Source organism: Erpetoichthys calabaricus, chromosome 10 (genome assembly GCF_900747795.2).
Source record: "Erpetoichthys calabaricus chromosome 10, fErpCal1.3, whole genome shotgun sequence".
Lineage (NCBI taxonomy): Eukaryota > Metazoa > Chordata > Cladistia > Polypteriformes > Polypteridae > Erpetoichthys > Erpetoichthys calabaricus.
Genome location: NC_041403.2, coordinates 170,784,149 through 170,803,405, shown reverse-complemented (window position 1 = coordinate 170,803,405; position 19,257 = coordinate 170,784,149). Strand labels below are relative to the sequence as shown.

General features: G+C 42.1%; 1 protein-coding gene across 3 annotated transcripts; it reads right to left on the bottom strand.

The window, feature by feature from the left end:
* Positions 1 to 8,157: 8,157 nt before the first annotated feature.
* On the bottom strand, positions 8,158 to 18,985 carry LOC114659825 (uncharacterized). Of its 3 annotated transcripts, XM_051932617.1 has the most exons (6): positions 18,785 to 18,985; positions 14,457 to 14,565; positions 14,101 to 14,181; positions 12,711 to 12,776; positions 11,738 to 11,982; positions 8,158 to 8,850 (listed from the first exon to the last, which is right to left on the bottom strand). In XM_051932617.1, the coding sequence occupies exons 3-6, from the start codon at positions 14,117 to 14,119 to the stop codon at positions 8,272 to 8,274; spliced, it is 909 nt and encodes a 302-aa protein (XP_051788577.1). In that variant the 5' UTR covers positions 14,120 to 14,181; positions 14,457 to 14,565; positions 18,785 to 18,985; the 3' UTR covers positions 8,158 to 8,271. The 3 variants fall into 3 exon arrangements, with proteins under 3 accessions (XP_051788577.1, XP_028668336.1, XP_028668339.1); XM_028812503.2 differs by lacking the exon at positions 14,457 to 14,565; XM_028812506.2 differs by lacking the exons at positions 14,457 to 14,565; positions 18,785 to 18,985 and adding an exon at positions 18,522 to 18,645.
* Positions 18,986 to 19,257: the final 272 nt, after the last annotated feature.

The following is a 19,257-nucleotide window of genomic DNA, read 5'->3' as shown; positions in this document are numbered from 1 at the left end:
ATATAAAAATAAAGATAAAACATTACAGATTAAACATTACAGATTAAACATTACCTCTTCCTCTGACTCTTTCTTAACCCTGGTTTGTTGATTCATTGCTACATCCATTGTTCTTTAGCATGACTCTACAGTTCTTTTAAGTAAAATGTTTTCAGTTCCCTGCAAAAGAACGAGATCACAAACTTCTAGAAAGACGAATATCTTGTACTGAATGAAAACATAATTTGTAGCATAAGGTGGACTATTAATAAATGTTTTAACTGTCTGCATTTTCAGCTGTTATTAATGAGTGATCATCCGAATAAAACTGTTCTCCACTCAGACTGTTGTGAAGGCTGCATTGTTTATGCCATTATGCATTATGGATCATTTTTTGAGTACACCATGATAAAGCAACTCAAACGTATTCTTCATTGAGCATTAGAGTATACATGTCAAAAATATAGAAATTGTGGGATGGATGGCACAAATGGGCGAGATCCCTCGCTGGGACTGGGCAGGTTCCTTACCTGAACGTGAAGCCAGCCTTTCAACAGCACAAGAAATTAGGGTGAAGACTGTGCTCCCTCAGCCAGAAGACAGGGAGAAAATGCCAGTGTGGCAGTGGGTATCCTGGCATTCTGACAGGGCTTGACCAAGTAACAATACCCGGTTGGGAGGCAAGTGTAGTGGAAGGGCAGGCGAATACACCTGTCAGGATTACATGCTACCCTAACACACTGGGTGTCAGCCTCCCTGGGCCATACAACCTGTTCAGACAACAGCAAAGCATGCTGGGAAGTTTTGTTCCTTAGGGCACCCTTTTAGAGTTCCATGGCTGATGCCAGGGGGTGCAGCAGGGATCCATCATCCCTATTTTGTAGGACTTCCATTTGACCAGGAAGTGCTTCTATTGGGTTGTCCCCTAGCACAGGAAGTACTCCTGCGTGCAACATAAAAGAAGCCAGTCAACCACATCCAGACGAGCTGGAATTCAATCGAAGAAGGACTAAGCTCATCGAGAGGAATGGAAGAAGAGAGGAAAAGAGAAGGAGAAGAATTGCACTACATTGTGATTGTGTTTATTAAAGAAGCTTTTATTGTAAGGTATTTGTAAAAATAAACCTTTTATTGTGTGAGGACTGTGTTGTGGTCTGAGGTGCTGCAACAACCCCTACTGGTCACTAAAACAAAGTCAAAAGGATTCCCATAATCCACAGCATTGACAGTAGGGCTTTCTAGTTAGTATCACTAAAAACTATTAGCCATTCCTAATAAATGTCGCAGTTAACTGTACTGCCATGAAAACAGCAGACACTCTGAATGTGTGCTCTGGTTCATCACATGCCACAAATCAGATTTATTTCTTCATATTTTTCTAATCCATTTATCCAATAGGAGGTTTGTGTTTTTATTAGTAGAGCAGATGCCACCTGTTAGTTTGAAATTATTCATCAATGAATATGAAAACAGAGGTGGGAGCAAAGTAGTTTAAAGGTAAAGTTCACATAAAAAGTTATTTCTAGCACTGACAGACATACTGTAGATATGTGGGATTGGCCACCAGGTGGTGTTGTTACTGGTAGCACTTGGGAGATTTCAAATCTCAATCTGAAAACTGGTAGAAAGACAGCAACTTCATGTAAATGATAACAATGATTTTCATTAAATATAGGCATTATTCCCGTTTTTATTCATCTACAAGTCTGCTGCAGAAGAATGAACAACTGAATTGACTTATTACCGTTGTGACAGATAGGGGGTGCTGTCGATCCCTGAACCTACAGACAACACGTTATGACACCAGATAAAAGTCCAATAATTAAATTTATTATAATAATAATGTGCACAGAGCACATCCACTCCACAATACTCAATATAATCAATCATTATCACAATACAATCCTCCACTCCCAGCAGCTCCATTCCACACCCTCCCAAGTCGGTTCACTGCTGGGATCTCCCACAGTCCTTTTATATTCCTCGACCCGGAAGTGCCTCTGTCCCTCAGTCCATGTGATTTCATAGCACGTCCGGGTCGGATTAAATCTTCTTTTCTTCAGCCCGGAAGTACTTCACTTATTCCGTCCTCATGACGAGGTAGAACTTCTGGGCTATATGGAAAATACAAATCCCCATGCCTCCCTGCAGCGTCCCCTGGCAGCCCCCACGGTATCGAGCAGGGCTGTGAAGTAAAACTCCAATGTCCATGATGCCTGTGGGAATTCTGGGCCCCTCCATGTTGCAGGGAGGACTCCATCTAGCAGTGTGGGGGTATTGGCTGGGATAAACTGCCGGCCATGTATCACACTGTCTATTGGAAAATAAAACTGTTAAAAAATTTTACTTGCTTGAAATATTTGAGAGTATAAACTTCAAAAGTTTGAAAAAAAATTACAATTTACGCTTTGTCATTCTCATATGTGACACTTGCTAACATTTTGTAGGTTGCGTGTTTAAAGAAATGGTAAAACATTTTGTTCTTTAAGATTCCATCATACAACAACAAAAAAGTGAAAGCCGCATAACAATCAACCAAAGCGAATGTGCTGCACGACTGCAGACTTCCAAGATTTATTTGAATGGAAATACATTTTGACAAACGTTTGTTCGAAACCATGAATTTGTCTGGCTGGAGAGTTGACAACTGAGAGTTGACAATCCCTTCCTTAATGACAAAGAGATTGCATTAGTTGGGGATGCGTTGAAATTGTAGAATATTTGTGCAGCTGTACTGGGTCAGTGATGCCGAAGCCCATCAGTATTAATTAGGAAGTCTTACCTCTTTCTGCTCTTAAGGCATGGTGTGAAATTAAGTCGTAGATTAAATATGAGACATACAGTTAGGTCCATAAATATCTGAACAGAGACAACTTTTTTCTCATTTTGGTTCTGTACATTACCACAATGAATTTGAAATGAAACAACTCAGATGCAGTTGAAGTGCAGACTTTCAGCTTTAATTCAGTCGGGTGAACAAAACGATTGCATAAAAATGTGAGGCAACTAAAGCATTTTGTGAACACAATCCCTTCATTTCAGGGGCTCAAAAGTAATTGGACAATTGACTCAAAGGCTATTTCATGGGGCAGGTGTGGGCAAGTCCGTCGTTATGTCCTTATCAATTAAGCAGATAAAAGGCCTGGAGTTGATTTGAGGTGTGGTGCTTGCATGTGGAAGATTTTGCTGTGAACAGACAACATGCGGTCAAAGGAGCTCTCCATGCAGGTGACAGAAGCCATCCTTAAGCTGCGAAAACAGAAAAAAACAATCCGAGAAATTGCTCCAATATTACGAGTGGCAAAATTTACAGTTTGGTCCATCCTGTGAAAGAAAGCAAGCACTGGTGAACTCAGCAACGCAAAAAGACCTGGACGTCCACGGAAGACAACAGTGGTGGATGATCGCAGAATCATTTCCATGGTGAAGAGAAACCCCTTCACAAAAGCCAACCAAGTGAACAACACTCTCCAGGGGGTAGGCGTATCGATATCCAAGTCTACCATAAAGAGAAGACTGCATGAAAGTAAATACAGAGGGTGCACTGCAAGGTGCAAGCCACTCATAAGCCTCAAGAATAGAAAGGCTAGATTGGACTTTGCTAAAGAACATCTAAAAAAAGCCAGCACAGTTCTGGACAAACATTCTTTGGACAGATGAAACCAAGATCAACCTCTACCAGAATGATGGCAAGAAAAAAGTATGGAGAAGGCGTGGAACAGCTCATTATCCAAAGCATAGCACATCATCTATAAAACACGGTGGAGGCAGTGTGATGGCTTGGGCGTGCATGGCTGCCAGTGGCACTGGGGACACTAGTGTTTATTGATGATGTGACACAGGACAGAAGCAGCCGAATGAATTCTGAGGTGTTCAGAGACATACTGTCTGCTCAATTCCAACTAAATACAGCAGTCAGATTGATTCATGATACAGATGGACAATGACCCCAAAACATACAGCCAAAGCAACCCAGGAGTTTATTAAAGCAAAGAAGTGGAAAATTCTTGAATGGCCAAGTCAGTCACCTGATCTTAACCCAACTGAGCATGCATTTCACTTGTTGAAGACTAAACTTCAGACAGAAAGGCCCACAAACAAACAGCAACTGAAAGCCGCTGCAGTAAAGGCCTGGCAGAGCATTAAAAAGGAGGAAACCCAACATCTGGTGATGTCCAGGAGTTCAAGACTTCAGGCTGTCATTGCCAGCAAAGGGTTTTCAACCAAGTATTAGAAATGAACATTTGATTTCCAGTTATTTCATTTGTCCAATTACTTTTAAGCCCCTGAAATGAAGGGATTGTGTTACAAAAATGCTTTAGTTGCCTCACATTTTTATGCAATTGTTTTGTTCACCCCACTGAATTAAAGCTGAAAGTCTGCCCTTCAACTGCATCGGAGTTGTTTCATTTCAAATTCAAATGTACAGAACCAAAATTAGAAAAAAAGTTGTCTCTGTCCAAATATTTATGGACCTAACTGTAACCGTTCCTATAAAATCACAGAAGGCCAACAGCTGAGTAGCTGGAACAACTGAAGAGCTATGAAAAACATCAAAAAGTGTTTTCATGAGAGCAGCCGTCAGCCGAAAAAGCAGAGCACTGCCATGTTGCTCAGGCGCCTGCACAGTACTGCGGTAGTCTGGCTCAAGGCTCAACACAGGAAGGTGGAGGAGCAGCGACTCATCGGACGGGGAGATTTTCTTATTTTTTACCTGATTTGATATGTTTCTAAATGGCTGCAGAAGTCTGCAAGATGTACTGTATGTATGTATGCTGCTAAAGACAATGACACGTGAACAGAATTATTGTTTGCATGTGTTGTGCATTATCTCTTTTCAAATTATTCACATCTTGTTATATTGTAACTAAAGTTATGCTTTTATCCAATATCAGACCCAATTAATCAAAAAATAAAATATATAAAATGAGAAAATGTATGTACATATATTAATGCTTCATCCATTTTAACCTGTAAAGAGACAGAATGGACAGAATGAATTTCCCAGGAAACACTCAGGCCAATAAGGATGACAAAATCCAACACATACATTGGAGACAAATGATAGAGAGACAGTTGTTAAAACCCACACTTCCTTAGCCAGTCAGAGAAGGGCTTGTGCCCATCCTTTAATTTACTGCTCATTTTACATTTTTTATAATACTACAGTACCGGAGCATTGCACGATAGTATGTAGTAAATACACTTGACTTAGGCATTCCTACTTTCATTCTCTTTCTCTGTACGTTTATTATACGTTTGCTCAGAGGTTGGTGTGCTTGCTGTTTCCTGAGCAGCTCTTCTTGTCTCCTACTGGCTACCCGCTTCTTCTCTTCTTTCGTCAGCATCTTTTTGCATTAAAACTGATTAACTCAGAGTCTGTCTTGCAATGTCTTAGTACGTTTTCTTTAATTTTTCACTTAAGCTGGCACTTAAGTCTTCAATCTGCCTCAGGAATGATTTAAGATATGAAGAGGTAGGGGAAGTGACAGCGAAGGTGTTAGGGAATGAGAATGGCGCACACACACATGTGCCGCACAGCCACCCTGCTGGCTGGTGCTGAGAGTTGATTCTACAATAAAATAAAATAAAAATAAAAAGAGGAATAACCTTGGAGGTCAATCATCACCCTGAAAGTGGATAGTAAATGTCACATAGTATATGTGGACCAATTTTCCAAAACGGTGTGCGAGGTACAGGTGATTTAAAATCCTGGACAGACAAACGAATAGCCATGGTAGCGTATTATATAGAAAGATAACTGTTTACCTGCACATTACCAGATGATGGCGCTGTTGCTTCAATGCAGACCCCTTTTTGGAGGTTGTTTCCTGTAAGACGGTGCCAGCCATCTTATATCTATAACTGACGTTCTTTTGCCGGGGTGTAGAACTTTGCACTTCTCCACATTAAACTTCATTTTGATCAGCTTTAAAGATAGTCCAAGTCTTTTGGGTTTTTTTCTGTGCTAGAGATGACTTGGTGCAATTCACAAATTTATGGACTAATTTGGAGGCCATTCCAACAACATAACTTAGAATGTTGAACAGTCCATTGGATGTTGTGTCTGTTTCAGAAATAAAAGTGGCAGACACGAGCGAGTTTCACTCTTGTAGATGCTTTCCCTGCTGTCATTTCCAGGATTCTTTATGGTCTTATTTTTTTGTAAAGAATGTTCTTTTTAGTTTTGTAGTTTCTGTAATTTTATTTATGAGTCAATTTCTTTTTTTTTGGGATGTACTTATTTTGGGCCAGGCTCAATCTGCCCCTAAAGTGAGATCGTCTTTTATTTGTTTCTTTCTCAGGTTTCTCGGTGGGCCCAATACCTTAGGAATTATTCACCATGGTCCCTCTAATATCCCTGTGAACAGAGCAGCCAGTCCTTCATCCTGCTATCAGGAATTCCAGCCCTAATGAGCAGAACACTGTCCTGTGCATGCTGGATTTGTGTCCCTAATGCCTTCACTTTTTTAACTGTTTTATTTTATTTTATTATATGATGGACATACATACGTGAAAATAGCGCCAAATTACAAGTTAGCTGTTGTCTAAAACCTCATTTGGTTTTGATTGGTACTTTTCTTGAGTGTTTGTTTTCACCCTGCAATGGACTGGTGCCCTGTGCTTACTGGGATTGTTCCTGCCTTGTGCCCTGTGCTTACTGGGATTGGCTCCAGCTGACCTGCATTCCTGCCCTAGAAAAGCAGGTTATGCAAATGGAAATGGAAGTTTTGCTTCATTCCTTCCTTTTACTGTGTACTTTGTGCACTTGACAGGGTGCTGAACTTCACCCCACACCTTTGGTGGTTCAATCTCAGCCTCCATCTCTTCATATGCCCCTAAATATCTCACCTCACCTGCCCGTGCTCCAACTGTAAATCCTTCCATATGCAGACAACTGTCATGTATTTTTATCTTGTATGTCACCCTGGTCCAACTACACACACAATAGTTATGTTGCCAGTGGGACATCTATGGGTGAAGTCCAGGATGGACAAGAACTGGTTGCTCCCTCCAAAACTGCTCTTGCTTGAGGCCAGCAGTGGACACTTACCCTGTGGTCAGAATGAGGAACCCAGTGTAGTGACTGGGACACTGTGCTGTAAAAATGGCACCATCCTTTTTAAAACCGAAGTCCTGACTCTGTTTGTCATAAAACTTCCCTGGGCATCCTTTGTCAGGAATTGGGTGAATCCTGATGCTCAGGCTAAATTGCCCACCACAGCCTAATCATTCTGGCCCCCTAATCATCCTGGTCTCTAATTGGCTCTCTCTCACCCCTTCACCACCTTCACCAATAGTTAATGTGTTGTGAGGGTATTGATGCACCCAGGTGGATGCTGCATATTGGTGGATGATGTGGCTGCCCACTCACCACAATGCTTGAAGGTGTTATATAAATGTAAAGAATTATTATTATTTGTTACAAAATAGTACAGCGAATACATTACATAGTTTGCAAGAAAACATTGTGGCAGAAATGACACATATTGTCTTGGTCATGCTATCTAGGGACAATATGTCCATTTTAGTTTGTACCACAAAGGCTAAGGGCCTCCAAGACATAAAGCATGTGGAATTCTCACAGAATTCTAGAGGACATGCAACCAACAACTGGTAGGCCTCATTGAAAGAGAGTGGGGTCCTGGATGTTTAACAGAAGACCACCTGATCTTCAGAGCAAAGGAGGACAGCAAACAGTTGTCCTTTTAAGTGGTGAGGACTGGAGAACTGGAGACATAGCCATCTTAAAGGCAGCTGGGAGTTGCAGGTGAAGGGACTTCAGGGGCTGCTAGACACACCTCTTAGTCTGGCTGGCCGAGACCCTGTAACCAATAGCCCCTTTTAAATTTCAGGAGGCAGCAGGAGTGCATATTGCATATTAAAGTCATTGCACTTGTGCGTGAACAGTCTGCACGTGTGGCTTGAACCCGAGGCTGCAGATTCTTTCATGTCCCCATCTCAGCTGAGTCACATCAACCTGCTCAGAGTCTCTGCATCTGGTTTGTTCTTCATATTGAATCCTAATTTAGCTTGCCATGAATTTCCTCCACAGGACATAACAGGAATTTACTTAAATCTACAATTGTTGTTAATTTCACATGATTTTTGAGTTTTGACGTCTTCGTTAAAGTAACATCCCATACAGACTATAGCTGAAATTAAACAACAAAAGAGTTTCCTGGCATCAGACTTTTTATTTGCATCCTAAACAACAGCTTTATATTACAATAAGCTTCTATAATGGGGGGAACAAAACACCAAAAGTAAGTGTCCTGGGAGGGGATAAAATTACTTATTCTGGATAATTTGTTCAAGAAGTTCAATGACCCTGTCCTGTTTAGCAGACAACTCTTTGAGTGTCTTGAGCATCTCTGCTTCTCTTTTTTCTCTTCGACTTTCCCTTTGCTCACTTCTCCTTTTAATCTGGTAATCCGTTTCACGCCTTAGTTCATTGGTTTCTATTAACGTCTCCAGGAGTTTTGTGCGTCTTTCTCCCTGATCTCCCTGGTTCAGAAGGAACGTTCCAGCAGCGGCAGTAAAGTCTTTTCTGGCCTTCTTTTTAGGAGGGAATTGCTGGGGAAGTGTGGTTACAGGTGGAGTGGTGGTGATAACTGGAGTGGCAATAACTGGTGCAGTCTTGGCATGGGCTTGAGGAAGAATGAAGAAGACTGACGAAGTAGAAGTGGGAGGCTGAGTACTTTCTGATGCCACTGACAGAGACACTGAAGACAATGGCACTGACCCATGGGTAGATTCAGGAGTTTGAAAAGTAGCGGAGGAAGATTCAATTGGGAAAAGGCTGCTTTTGATTATGGTACCTTCTGGTGGGGAGAGGCCCATTTTCTTTGACAACAGACTGTCCATTGCCTGGAGGGGAAACAAAAAATATATTTTAAATACACACACATAAGCATATAGAACGTATTTAAAAACACCAAGTCTGCTCACTTTCTTGCATGAACCATTTTACAGTTCATTACACACAAGATTCCTTAATGAAGCAGGTGATCAGTCCTCTTCAGAATATCAAAGCAAATAAATGTAACATTTTTCAAAATGAAGGGATTTCATACCTTTAAGGGCAGCTATCTCACAGCATTCAAATTGTTCATTTTCATCTTCTACTCAACACTTAAGTTTAATCTAATAGCAAAAATTGTAAGAATTAGAAAGTACAGCTATATTAGTTGAGTGACTATCAATGAAAATGACATCCAGCTTTAAAATTCTTATTTTGAAATTCATCCAGATTATAAATGTACTAACTAAATTTACTAAGAAGTGTTTTACTTTCTTTTGGGCTTCTGTCAAGTTTCTCTGACTAATTTTGTTTTTGTTGTGGCACACAACACTTCAATAAAGTTACCAGCACAGACATGCACAGTGTGATGGATGGCAGGCAGGGACTGGCATCCCTACCAGAATGGACTCCCTTTCTGTGCCTGGCCAAGAGGCCCAGTTGGCAGACAGGCATGAGAAGAGGCAGGAGGCTCCCTGCCTACACAATGACCTGGGTATTGGATGCCATCCAAAGAGTGGGTACACTGGCATTCCAGCAAGTTTAGATGGAGGAAACATTAACCCACCGGAAGGATAGCTTGAAGGAAGGACAGGGGGATTAAGCTACATGCTCCCCTGAACTGCAAGTAGCAGCAACCCAGGAGGCAGGTACTCCAATGGATACCCACAGGGCATACTGGGAGCTGTAATGCCATAGAGCAGCCCTGTTGGGGTCCCTGGGTTCCACTATTGGGGACTGCTAGGAGCGGTGCTCCATGGTTTTTGGGACTGACCTGGAAGTACTTCCATAGGGTTTTGCCCTGGCAGCGGAAGGACTCTCATGTCCAAGGTAAAAGGAAGCACCCTGCCACATCCGGGCGTGTCAAGAGTTGTGAGGAAAGAGAACAAAGCTCACCAAGAGGTGTGGAGGACAAGAGAAAGAGACATAATTTTCAAAGAGCCATTGTGAAGATAGTATTGTTAATAAATCAGTTATTTGAACCTGGGACTTGTGTTTGTGTAGTGGTGTCTGAGGTATGGTGTGCTGCAATGCCCCCTACTAGTCAAAACAGCCATTAATTGTGACACACTAGCATAAGCAGTAACAACAGAATCAGCCATGCAAGATGAGCACCACCAAGAATGGAGTCTGAGACATCCTGGGACCCCAAGTCAATTCAGAAGGTCAACGCGGCTCTTAGGTCTCTACAGGCTGCCTCCTCTGTTACAGTTCCTGCTTGAACTGAATGAAGTTTCCTTTATCAGTTGCTCTACAATCCATATTCTAGTGGGTACTGTGAATGAATCTGAACAGGTCTGCTGTCCCCCAAAACAGAAAATCATTGGCCAATGGGTGATTGCCAAGTGTGACACAGCCGAGGTGCTACACTTCTATTTACAGTCATAGCGCCATTCATAAATCTACTGAGAACAAATAAAGTCAGCATAAAACATGCTATGGCACCTGTGCACATTTGGTCCAATCAACTGTTGCCTCCTTGTATTGCGTAATGATATCATGCATTCTGTATATTTGACTGCTTATGGTTAGGGTTAGGGTTAAAGGTGTCATTTTGCTTGGCTTTTCTCTACAGTTACTGAAGTTATTTTAATATTTTTATTAAAGTAAAACCTATAAATTTCCCAGTATGTCACAAAAATGCAAAGCAATGTCTTTAGAATCTAAAATGCAGACAACAGACGCTGGAGAAAAGAAGCCAATGGTAGGAGGCCCAGGTTTAGATCACTAACCTGCTCCACTTCGAGGGGCACTTTTCTTCTGCTAAAATCCATTAGCCTGCAAACATGGCCACCATCAAACTTACTTTAAGGGTCCTGGCTTAGTTTGGCTCTTGGACTTGCAGAAAGTGAGGCGCATGGTGTTGCCTCTGACCTCAACTGAGGTGTAAGGCAGAGCCCATGAAACAAATGTCAAGGCAGTGGATATAAGAGATGAGGGCGCATGGAGCCACAAAAATGGTGCCATGGAATATCGGGGTAGTGGCAGCAGCACTGCAGTGGCATCCAAGGAAAGACAAAGGAAGCTTTTGGCTCTGAAGTTGGCAATAAATACACCACCAACCCATGTGAGGTTACAATACCTTTTAATTTTCTTCTGATGGTACATGTATCTATAATAAAGTTTCTCAATAACGAACTCAAGCCCTGAAACACATCTACTATGTTAACTGAGGCATCACTCTACAGTGAGCAGAGATGTGATATGGTGTATGTAACCATTCAGAAACAATTTAGGAGAAAAAACAAACTGGGGAGATGCCAAAGATCACACAGTTTGCCTCAGATAACCTTTACACCTGAAGCAGGGCTCACCTTGCAGCTTAATGGATGGATCAATGGTAGTTTAACCATGCAAAATTCAGCAGCAGGTTCAGTGTTTGGGAATTCTCTGCCTCCACAGGTGAGGGTAGCTTGGGGTTAACTATGTTGTCAGATGCAGCCTTCAATGATTGCTTTCAGAAAAAAGTAGGGATTGCATTTGATGAAATTACACTCATAAAATACGATTTTTCACTCTGAAACTCTCTGTCAACTCCTGGGATCTCTTGTAGGCACTCAGCCACTTCGCAATATTTTAGGCACCCTGAGACAGGTCAAGAAACTCACAATAATATCAGACTAGTAACTAATGCACAGAAGTATTTTTTGTTTGACTCAAACTCATTGCGTTACAGAACAAGCTTCTCCTGACACAGTGAACTTCGCTCTAAACACAAAAAAAATTGCACATTACCTCAAAATGTTCCCATGTAATTTTGGCATGTCCAGATTCCCGGATTCTGTTCTTTGCACGTTTGTAGGTCACAATTAAATTGTTCCATTTCTTCCGAAGTTTGTCAACTGGAACATTGTAACCACAGGACTCAAAGTCCTGGTGGATCTTGTTAAACATCTGACTCCGATGGCTACCACTATATTGGTTCCAGTATCGTTTTACACAATCAAGGAGAAAAAGTGTGCTTTGGGTATCACTGACTCCTATAAGGAAAATAAGGATACATTTTCAACAATGAATACATAAAAAAAGTTCAAAACTGTTATCCTCGTGAGAAAACCTCCTGGTAATCATTATATTTAAACATGAATAAATTATTTACAGTTATTGCTCCCATTTTGAAACTCTTTTTAATAAAACCGGACATGTTGTGACAGCAGATGCACCAAAAATCATCTTAACAGAAGAAGCCACAAATCCAGAGTCCCTTCTCCCTCCCTCTAATACAAAAAAAAAAAAAAAAACATCAGGGGCCGAGCGGCCACCATACTGTCAGCCCATTAGAGGAAGGAAGAGACGCACTCTGATGGCGTGATGGCAGGCACTTCCCTTTAACATTTTTAGGTATACGAGTAAATGTATGCCCTGAGAACAGCCATTACTATGGTACAACATTCTGTGATTTTGTTGAGGTTTTTACCCGAACAGTGCAGAAGTTAGTCACCCAGTTTACTGTTTAGGCTATTAGTAATCTACATGATGCATGAGGATCTACCCAGAAGTACCTGGGGACACTTACATCAATCAAGAGGAGGTGAGGATCAAGAGGATTCCAAGAAATTGCTTGTTGCCTGATTATTTTATTGTTCAACAATTTAACTGAGGAGTGCAGAATGGATTGAAGTTGTGCAGGTAATCACATTTTTCAGTCTTATTTAAAGCTAAAATGTTTAAATCTTTAAAAATCAAACCCAAGAGAAAACAGCTATACCTCCTTCTTGTGGCTGTCCAGACTTGTCAGGTACTTCCTCTTGCACCTCATCTGAATTTTCTGTTCCTTTAAAAAATATTTTCAAAATGTACGATTAAATTTCAAATAAACACATATGCACTATGATGTACGATCATACGACCTCATATTCTAACAGCCAGTGCATGTATACATCACAAACTTGCCACAGAATGACAGAACAAATGTTCATCAAGGTTTTTTTTTAATAAAGTGTTAACACAATAATTTGAAGCATCTGCTGGAAGTTAAAAATAAAAGTAATTGACCTCATAATCAGGATGGAAATAACAATAATGTCTAAATATTATTAAACAGTGACAAAGTGACAGAATTTTGCTCCAGACAAACGAGGATTCCACTTTGATTGGGTAAAACAGGAGTGTCATGTCTTAAGACCACTCAAACCTGGACATCCCTTTTGCTTAATGGTTGTCTGGTCGGTTGAGGGGTTCACTGAGAAAGCTTCTGTCAACATGGCATGAAGCAGGACACGGGCCAAAGACTACATATCTTAGAGGGGATGGTGAAGATAAGCTCAGAAACAAAGGTGACAAAGGTGGCCATGAGCTCATACACAACAATTTACCCCAAGGGAAGGCCATCGTGCTGGACATTCTTCTTCGAGATGTTCACAGAATTCTGTAGCATCCTGCTGGCAATGCAGGCGGCACAATGGGCCTTCTCTCCACCTGACCCTGCTAATGACTAACATACAGTAACACTGTAATCCTATGTGGATCTTGTTGTTAAATACGTAACCCATTAACAAAAAAATTAAAGGTCCCATGGCTAAGGGTTCAATAACACTGCAAATACCACACACACACACACACACACACACACACACACACACACACACACACACACATACACAGTGGTAAGAAGGACTCACATCCAGAGTTTGGAGAAAAGCACTTGATGAAGATTCAGAAAACAAGCGGACAAACTATGGCTTTGTAGTGAGTAACTGAAACTCATCAGGAAGAAAAGAATGGCAGCCTATCTAATTAGACAAGGTACAGTGGCAGGGATTATTGCGTTATCCAATGCTGTAGCTTTTGTTCTTTCATTTTTAATCTCAAATACACTCAAAAGAGAACTTTGAAAGTTCAAATCTGCTGATCATTCTGAAATAGCAAGAGGTTAAACTAAGATAGACTTTTAATGCAATGATGCCACTTTGGTCTGGCAATACTCTCGCCTTTGTAACTATCCATAAAATGTAACCCACACATCTGCCTTAAGCAGAAAGAAAAGATTTTAACCTTTAAAATATAATGATACACTCAATTTACCAAGCACACAATAATTAGCATTATTTAAATGCAGACACTTGTGACTAAATATGGAGGTCTGGCTGACTTTCTACCTGTGGCCTCTGGCTTCATTGGAAGAGATACGTTGTTTTGTGTTGGCTCCAGTTGTGCACTTCGATGGATTTATTTGTCCCCTAGAAGTAAAAAAAATAAGATCCTTTAGTAAGTTGAAATAAAACATATAAATGGGTGGCATCTTTGCTGCTACTCAATGTAGTTTTTCCCAAATGAAACAGAGAGAGCTATAAAAAGAAACCTACAAACTTTACACACAGCATGAAATGAACACAAAGCCGCACTCAAGTACAAATCTGATCACCAAGCCTTGACATCAGTTGGCTAAAGGCAGGGGTTTCATGTGGACTCATGTGATCAACAGACTCGTGTTGCATTTGTCTGAGGCAGCCACTTTTCTGCAGTGTGCGTGATGTTTGATTCGTCTGTCCACTCGATGTCCACTGACTGTTAACAGGCCGTGCACACTGTGGACTCCCAAGCAGGTCATTAAGCTCCTCTTCCTAAACAGAAATGCAAATAAAGTAAAGGGACAGTCTGTGACGCCTTTTCATTGGACATTAAAACAAATTCTTATGCACATAATGCTCTGAGAAATATAAGGTGTCTTTTAAACAATTAACGGTCCTTTAACCGGTCAAACAGGGGAACAACCAATTAGGAAGTGAAATTCAAATTTGCATCCCAAGTATGAAGTTATCTGAAAAGTTTCAGTTTGGCCTTTATAGCACAAAGACAGTAGATGGCACTCTCATATGTGCCCAGACCAGAAATGCTGCCGTTATTATGCTGTTCAATTTACATGAAACCTTTGCCACTGCCAACCACACCATTCTGGTCCTCAGGTTGGAGAAGCACAATGAGCGGGCACAAGTCACAAGTCTTACTGACATGGTTAGACTGATGCTGATCGAGTGGTCTCAAATACGCCATTCTAATGTTAGCTACGGTGTCCTTCAGAGTTCAGGGCTGGAAATAACAAGCTTTTCTCTCCATTGTCTACCAGAGGCAGGCAGAGTTTTCAAAGTGTAATACTTATTTTCACTGATATGTGGATAGCAGGCAGCTGTAGTTACAGATAAAACAGAATAATGTTTCTCTAACTTTGTCTTTAATAGATTGCTCTGATGAGCTCAAATCTTAGATAAGTGGTAACTACTGGTCAACTTACCTAACACAGATTCAGTTAATGTGTGGGAATTCTGCATGCGTACAAATGACCAGGGCACCTCTGCATTAAGGTTGGTAGGCACTGCCACCATTCAGAAAATGGCAATATTGTGCAAAAATTAAAGAGAAGTAAACTTGCCTCAAGAACTTAACATATTCTCAAAATATTTACCACAAACTCAGCGAAGTTGTGATTATCAAATCCTTCCATGACACGCTCAATACAATTTCTAATTGAGAAAAATCTTTCTTTTACAAGCATGCCAACTTTTCTTTGTGCCTGGTACCGCTAGGCTGTTTCCTGGGTGCTTGGGCAGGCCTTTCAACCTTGGAGTGACTCACTGCATGCATTTGCTTTCGGCTCAAAGGACAGAGACGTTAAAAGTCATCCACTGATCGACTCTTTTGCTACAAAATGTAAGAGGTGTGTGAACCTGCACATCTCGCTGTTTTGGAGCAGCCGTAATCATTATCATGAATCATGTCAAAAATTAACCACTGTCATTCCAACCTTCCATACTACTCCAATGATCTTTTCTGTGTCATGTCACCTGCCCGCACATTCACAACACCGGCTATGTCCGTCACCATTCACTTCGGGTCAGAGTCAAAACCATTTGCCCTCACCTTCCTCAGCTCTGTGAACAAACCCACACCATGATCCTTACTGAAACTGCCAGCAACAGGACCACTGGACTTAAAAAGAGGAGCGTGTCTTGTAAGTGCTTCTCTTTAGGTGCTTTGTCATCTCTCTTTGTCATGTCCCTCTGTCTCACACACACACAATGGTGTCAACTCAGAACACGCAAGGCCTGAATATGCCATGTGCCATCCTTTATAAATCTCAAATCAAGGGGTCGGCCACATACGCTTTGAGCCACTCGCCATCGCCTCACATCACATCACTAAACATGTTTGGCATAAAAACACCGTATCGTTGAAGATTAATGCTAATTCAAGGAATGTGAATTTTAGGTAATACTGATATTTGCTGGTCTCTTTGTGGAATTCCCAAAAAAAAAGAAAAAACAGGAGTGGGAGCAGCAGACAGCAGTTGAGCAGAGAGAGGAGCAATAGCAGTGTGGCATTGTGCGGCGCCCAGACCGCTGCCAGTACACGGTGTGAACTGACGCAGGCTGTTTGTGCAGAACTGCTAGATATTAAGGACATTCTTTTTGGGACTTGTAAAAATAGAAATCCCTTTGTCAAGTAAACGTCAATGTTACAATACAAACAAGTCTTTTTATCTTTGACACACATCCAACATCCAAATGACCTTGAACTGCCATTGCACTGATGCCCTGAGCGGCAGGGTCTGTGTTATCCACTCGCTCGTCTTGGCCTATCTCAGGTGGCAGAGGTGACCCAAGTCTCTGTGCTACGCTCTTCAGTACTGCACAAACCATCACAATGCAGCAAAGCTGCGGCGCTTCACAAGTCCAAACACTGCCATCATCCTTTTAATGTCACAGGGGTCCGTTCTATAACCGATTGTGTGCAGGAGTACCTTTCATAATAACTGCTCTCTTGTGGTGTACCCAGTATCAACTGAAGGAGAAACTCCCGAATGTACAACACAATTGCACAATGTAGGCCTTGAAAGGTCCATGGTCTATGACTACAGTAGGGGGTACATCCTAATTCTGGAATCATTTATCTGCTAGTCTACGGGATGCACAATCAGTCTCGCTACTCGAGTCCAAGCTCACTACTCTTACTCATTACTTTAACATAGTCTACCCTCAGCAGACAAGCAGAATTGGCCGGGATGCTCCTGAACTTCTCCCATTGTCTGCTTTCCTGCTCAGCATCCTGCTTTTGCATGGGCCCCACTGTCACCTTGACCAAATCTGCACTCCTGGCAAGAGCACAAAGCCTTATACTAGACGGTGATGGATACAGCACCATCTTCGAAACACAATAATCTCAACATTATTTTGCAGAAATTAGGCAAACACAATTGGTGAGCTTTGTTGGGCTGATGTGTTCAGACAGAATCACATTATCAAATTACCATGCAACTATAACAGACTGCAGCACGCCAGATGTCCAGAAGTGATAGACAGTCTGACAATGTATTCCAGAGGCCCATGCCCACCCACATCCAAGGTTTATTTGGTCCAATGGGGGTCTAAACTAGAACTATGATATTTCTCCCTTTTGTTACCAAATGGACAGATCGTCTGTTAATAATAATCTCATTAATTTTAGACGTTGATAGATCTGTAGAGATCTGTCACCACTTTTATCAAACAGGATTGTCCATTGTTCTGAAGTACACCTGACTGATTGGGGACTGATATGATGAAAGTGCCATGTTAAACACAGCCACAGCTACCAATGAGAGGGACTCACTAAGAAAAGGTAAAGAAACCCAGCTGTGTACAGTTCAGAGTTGGGAGCACGTCACCCAAGTACTGCGCACTTCTTTTTAACTCCAGACTGGAGCCCTTCTCTTATTCATACAACTCAGGAAGCCATGTTGTTCTAAAAGTACAGTGTGTGTGGATTACTGCCATTAAACCATTTATAAATAAGGACAGAGGCGCATTCCACATGTTCACGTCAAGTTAGATTTGCCCTGCTCAACGCAGGTGCAGTAAAGAACATCACTGGTAAACATGGCACACTTGCCCACCTACCGCAGCACACGCAGGCTGCACGGACTGAGCTGCGTCTTTAACTTTCATTTCTTGTGGCCACTTTTATTTTGAGATGTTTACAACAAGCTGAGATTTGCTAGTCGAACTCCTCGGGGCCCAAAAGACGCTACAAAACGGCCAGCGTGCCGATGCGGTACACACAGGCAACAAGAGGAAAGAAAAAATGCGTGGGCTTGGGAACATTGCTTAATAAAATCACGCCGTGGACGTAACGGTTATGTACAAACGGCTTTCTAATGGAACAGAAATTCCCTTCTAAGAAGCCCTTTTTCCATATTCAGGTACACAAGTTTAACAAATCCGTTTGAGGCTGGGCATGTTCCTTAGGCAATTCACGTTACTCTCCTTACGAATCTGGGAAAGAATGAAAAAGCACGACGGGTCAATGACGAGAAACTGACATCCATGTACTTAAAGGTCGCATCAAGCAACCAGCACGCTGCGAAAACTTTCCCTTTTTCCGCGACTGAGTTGCAATAACGTAAACCTTCTTAAAGTTTGCATGAGACACGAGTACTTCTATCAAGGTGGCGCGCACCATTCGTTCCGTAGAGCAGACCACCCTTCCGTCAAGTGCACTTGTTTAATTCCACTTTAATTATGCGCGTATCTGTACTTCCACTTACGACATGCCAAGTGCGCTTAATTGAATATGCCTTATGGCTTTCTGCTGTTCGGCACGCAAGCCTTCAAATATCACACACTTCCAGACGTGTCACACTTCCCAGAAAACAAGCATGTGTGCGCCAGGCAGGAGTGAACGTTAACTAATCTCAGGCCGAGCGGAAAGCGCGCACACGCACATCACGCACTCGCACTCACATGGAGAGGAGCGCCGAGCGCGTCCCAGTACGGCGCGTCAGGGGGAAGCAGCCGCCGTTGTACTTACCAATCTGTGCGAACTCCTTTCAAAGATTGGGCGCCGCAGCCGCAGACTGGGGTGGAATTGTTCAAATTCTGGGCTTTGAGCTTTAGGCTAAAACTCGGCACGAGCAGTTTAAATCGCAATTCTCCGCCGCGGAAAAAACAAGAACAACAGCCTCTTCCTGTAGGAAATATGGGCGCGTTTTCTTGCTGAGGAGAGGCTGCGCAGAGCTGCGCAGCAAGAATCCCACCGCCGATTGGCTGGCGAACAAAGCTCAGCAAATCAGCTGCGAGGGCTGCGAATGGTAAAGCCCTTAGCACAGAGCCATTTTGGAAAAGGCACAGAGTCGTGAGCCAGGAGCCGGGCCGGGTTTGGCCTGCTAGGCCTTCTTGCCGATTTGGTAAGGTGTTAGAAGTGCAAAGAGGGACTCCAAAATTCGGCCATCATCAGTGTTGGTAGAGGAAAGGCACAGATCAGCCTTTGTATGCCATAAATAA

Bases quoted from the DNA above. Each gene is read 5' to 3' on its own strand.
- LOC114659825 (XM_051932617.1), bottom strand. The intron at 11,983-12,710 runs GTATAGCTGTTT...TTTTCCTTATAG, and splicing joins TGGACAGCCACAAGAAGGAG to GAGTCAGTGATACCCAAAGC. The intron at 8,851-11,737 runs GTAATGTGCAAT...TTTCCCCTCCAG, and splicing joins TTACATGGGAACATTTTGAG to GCAATGGACAGTCTGTTGTC.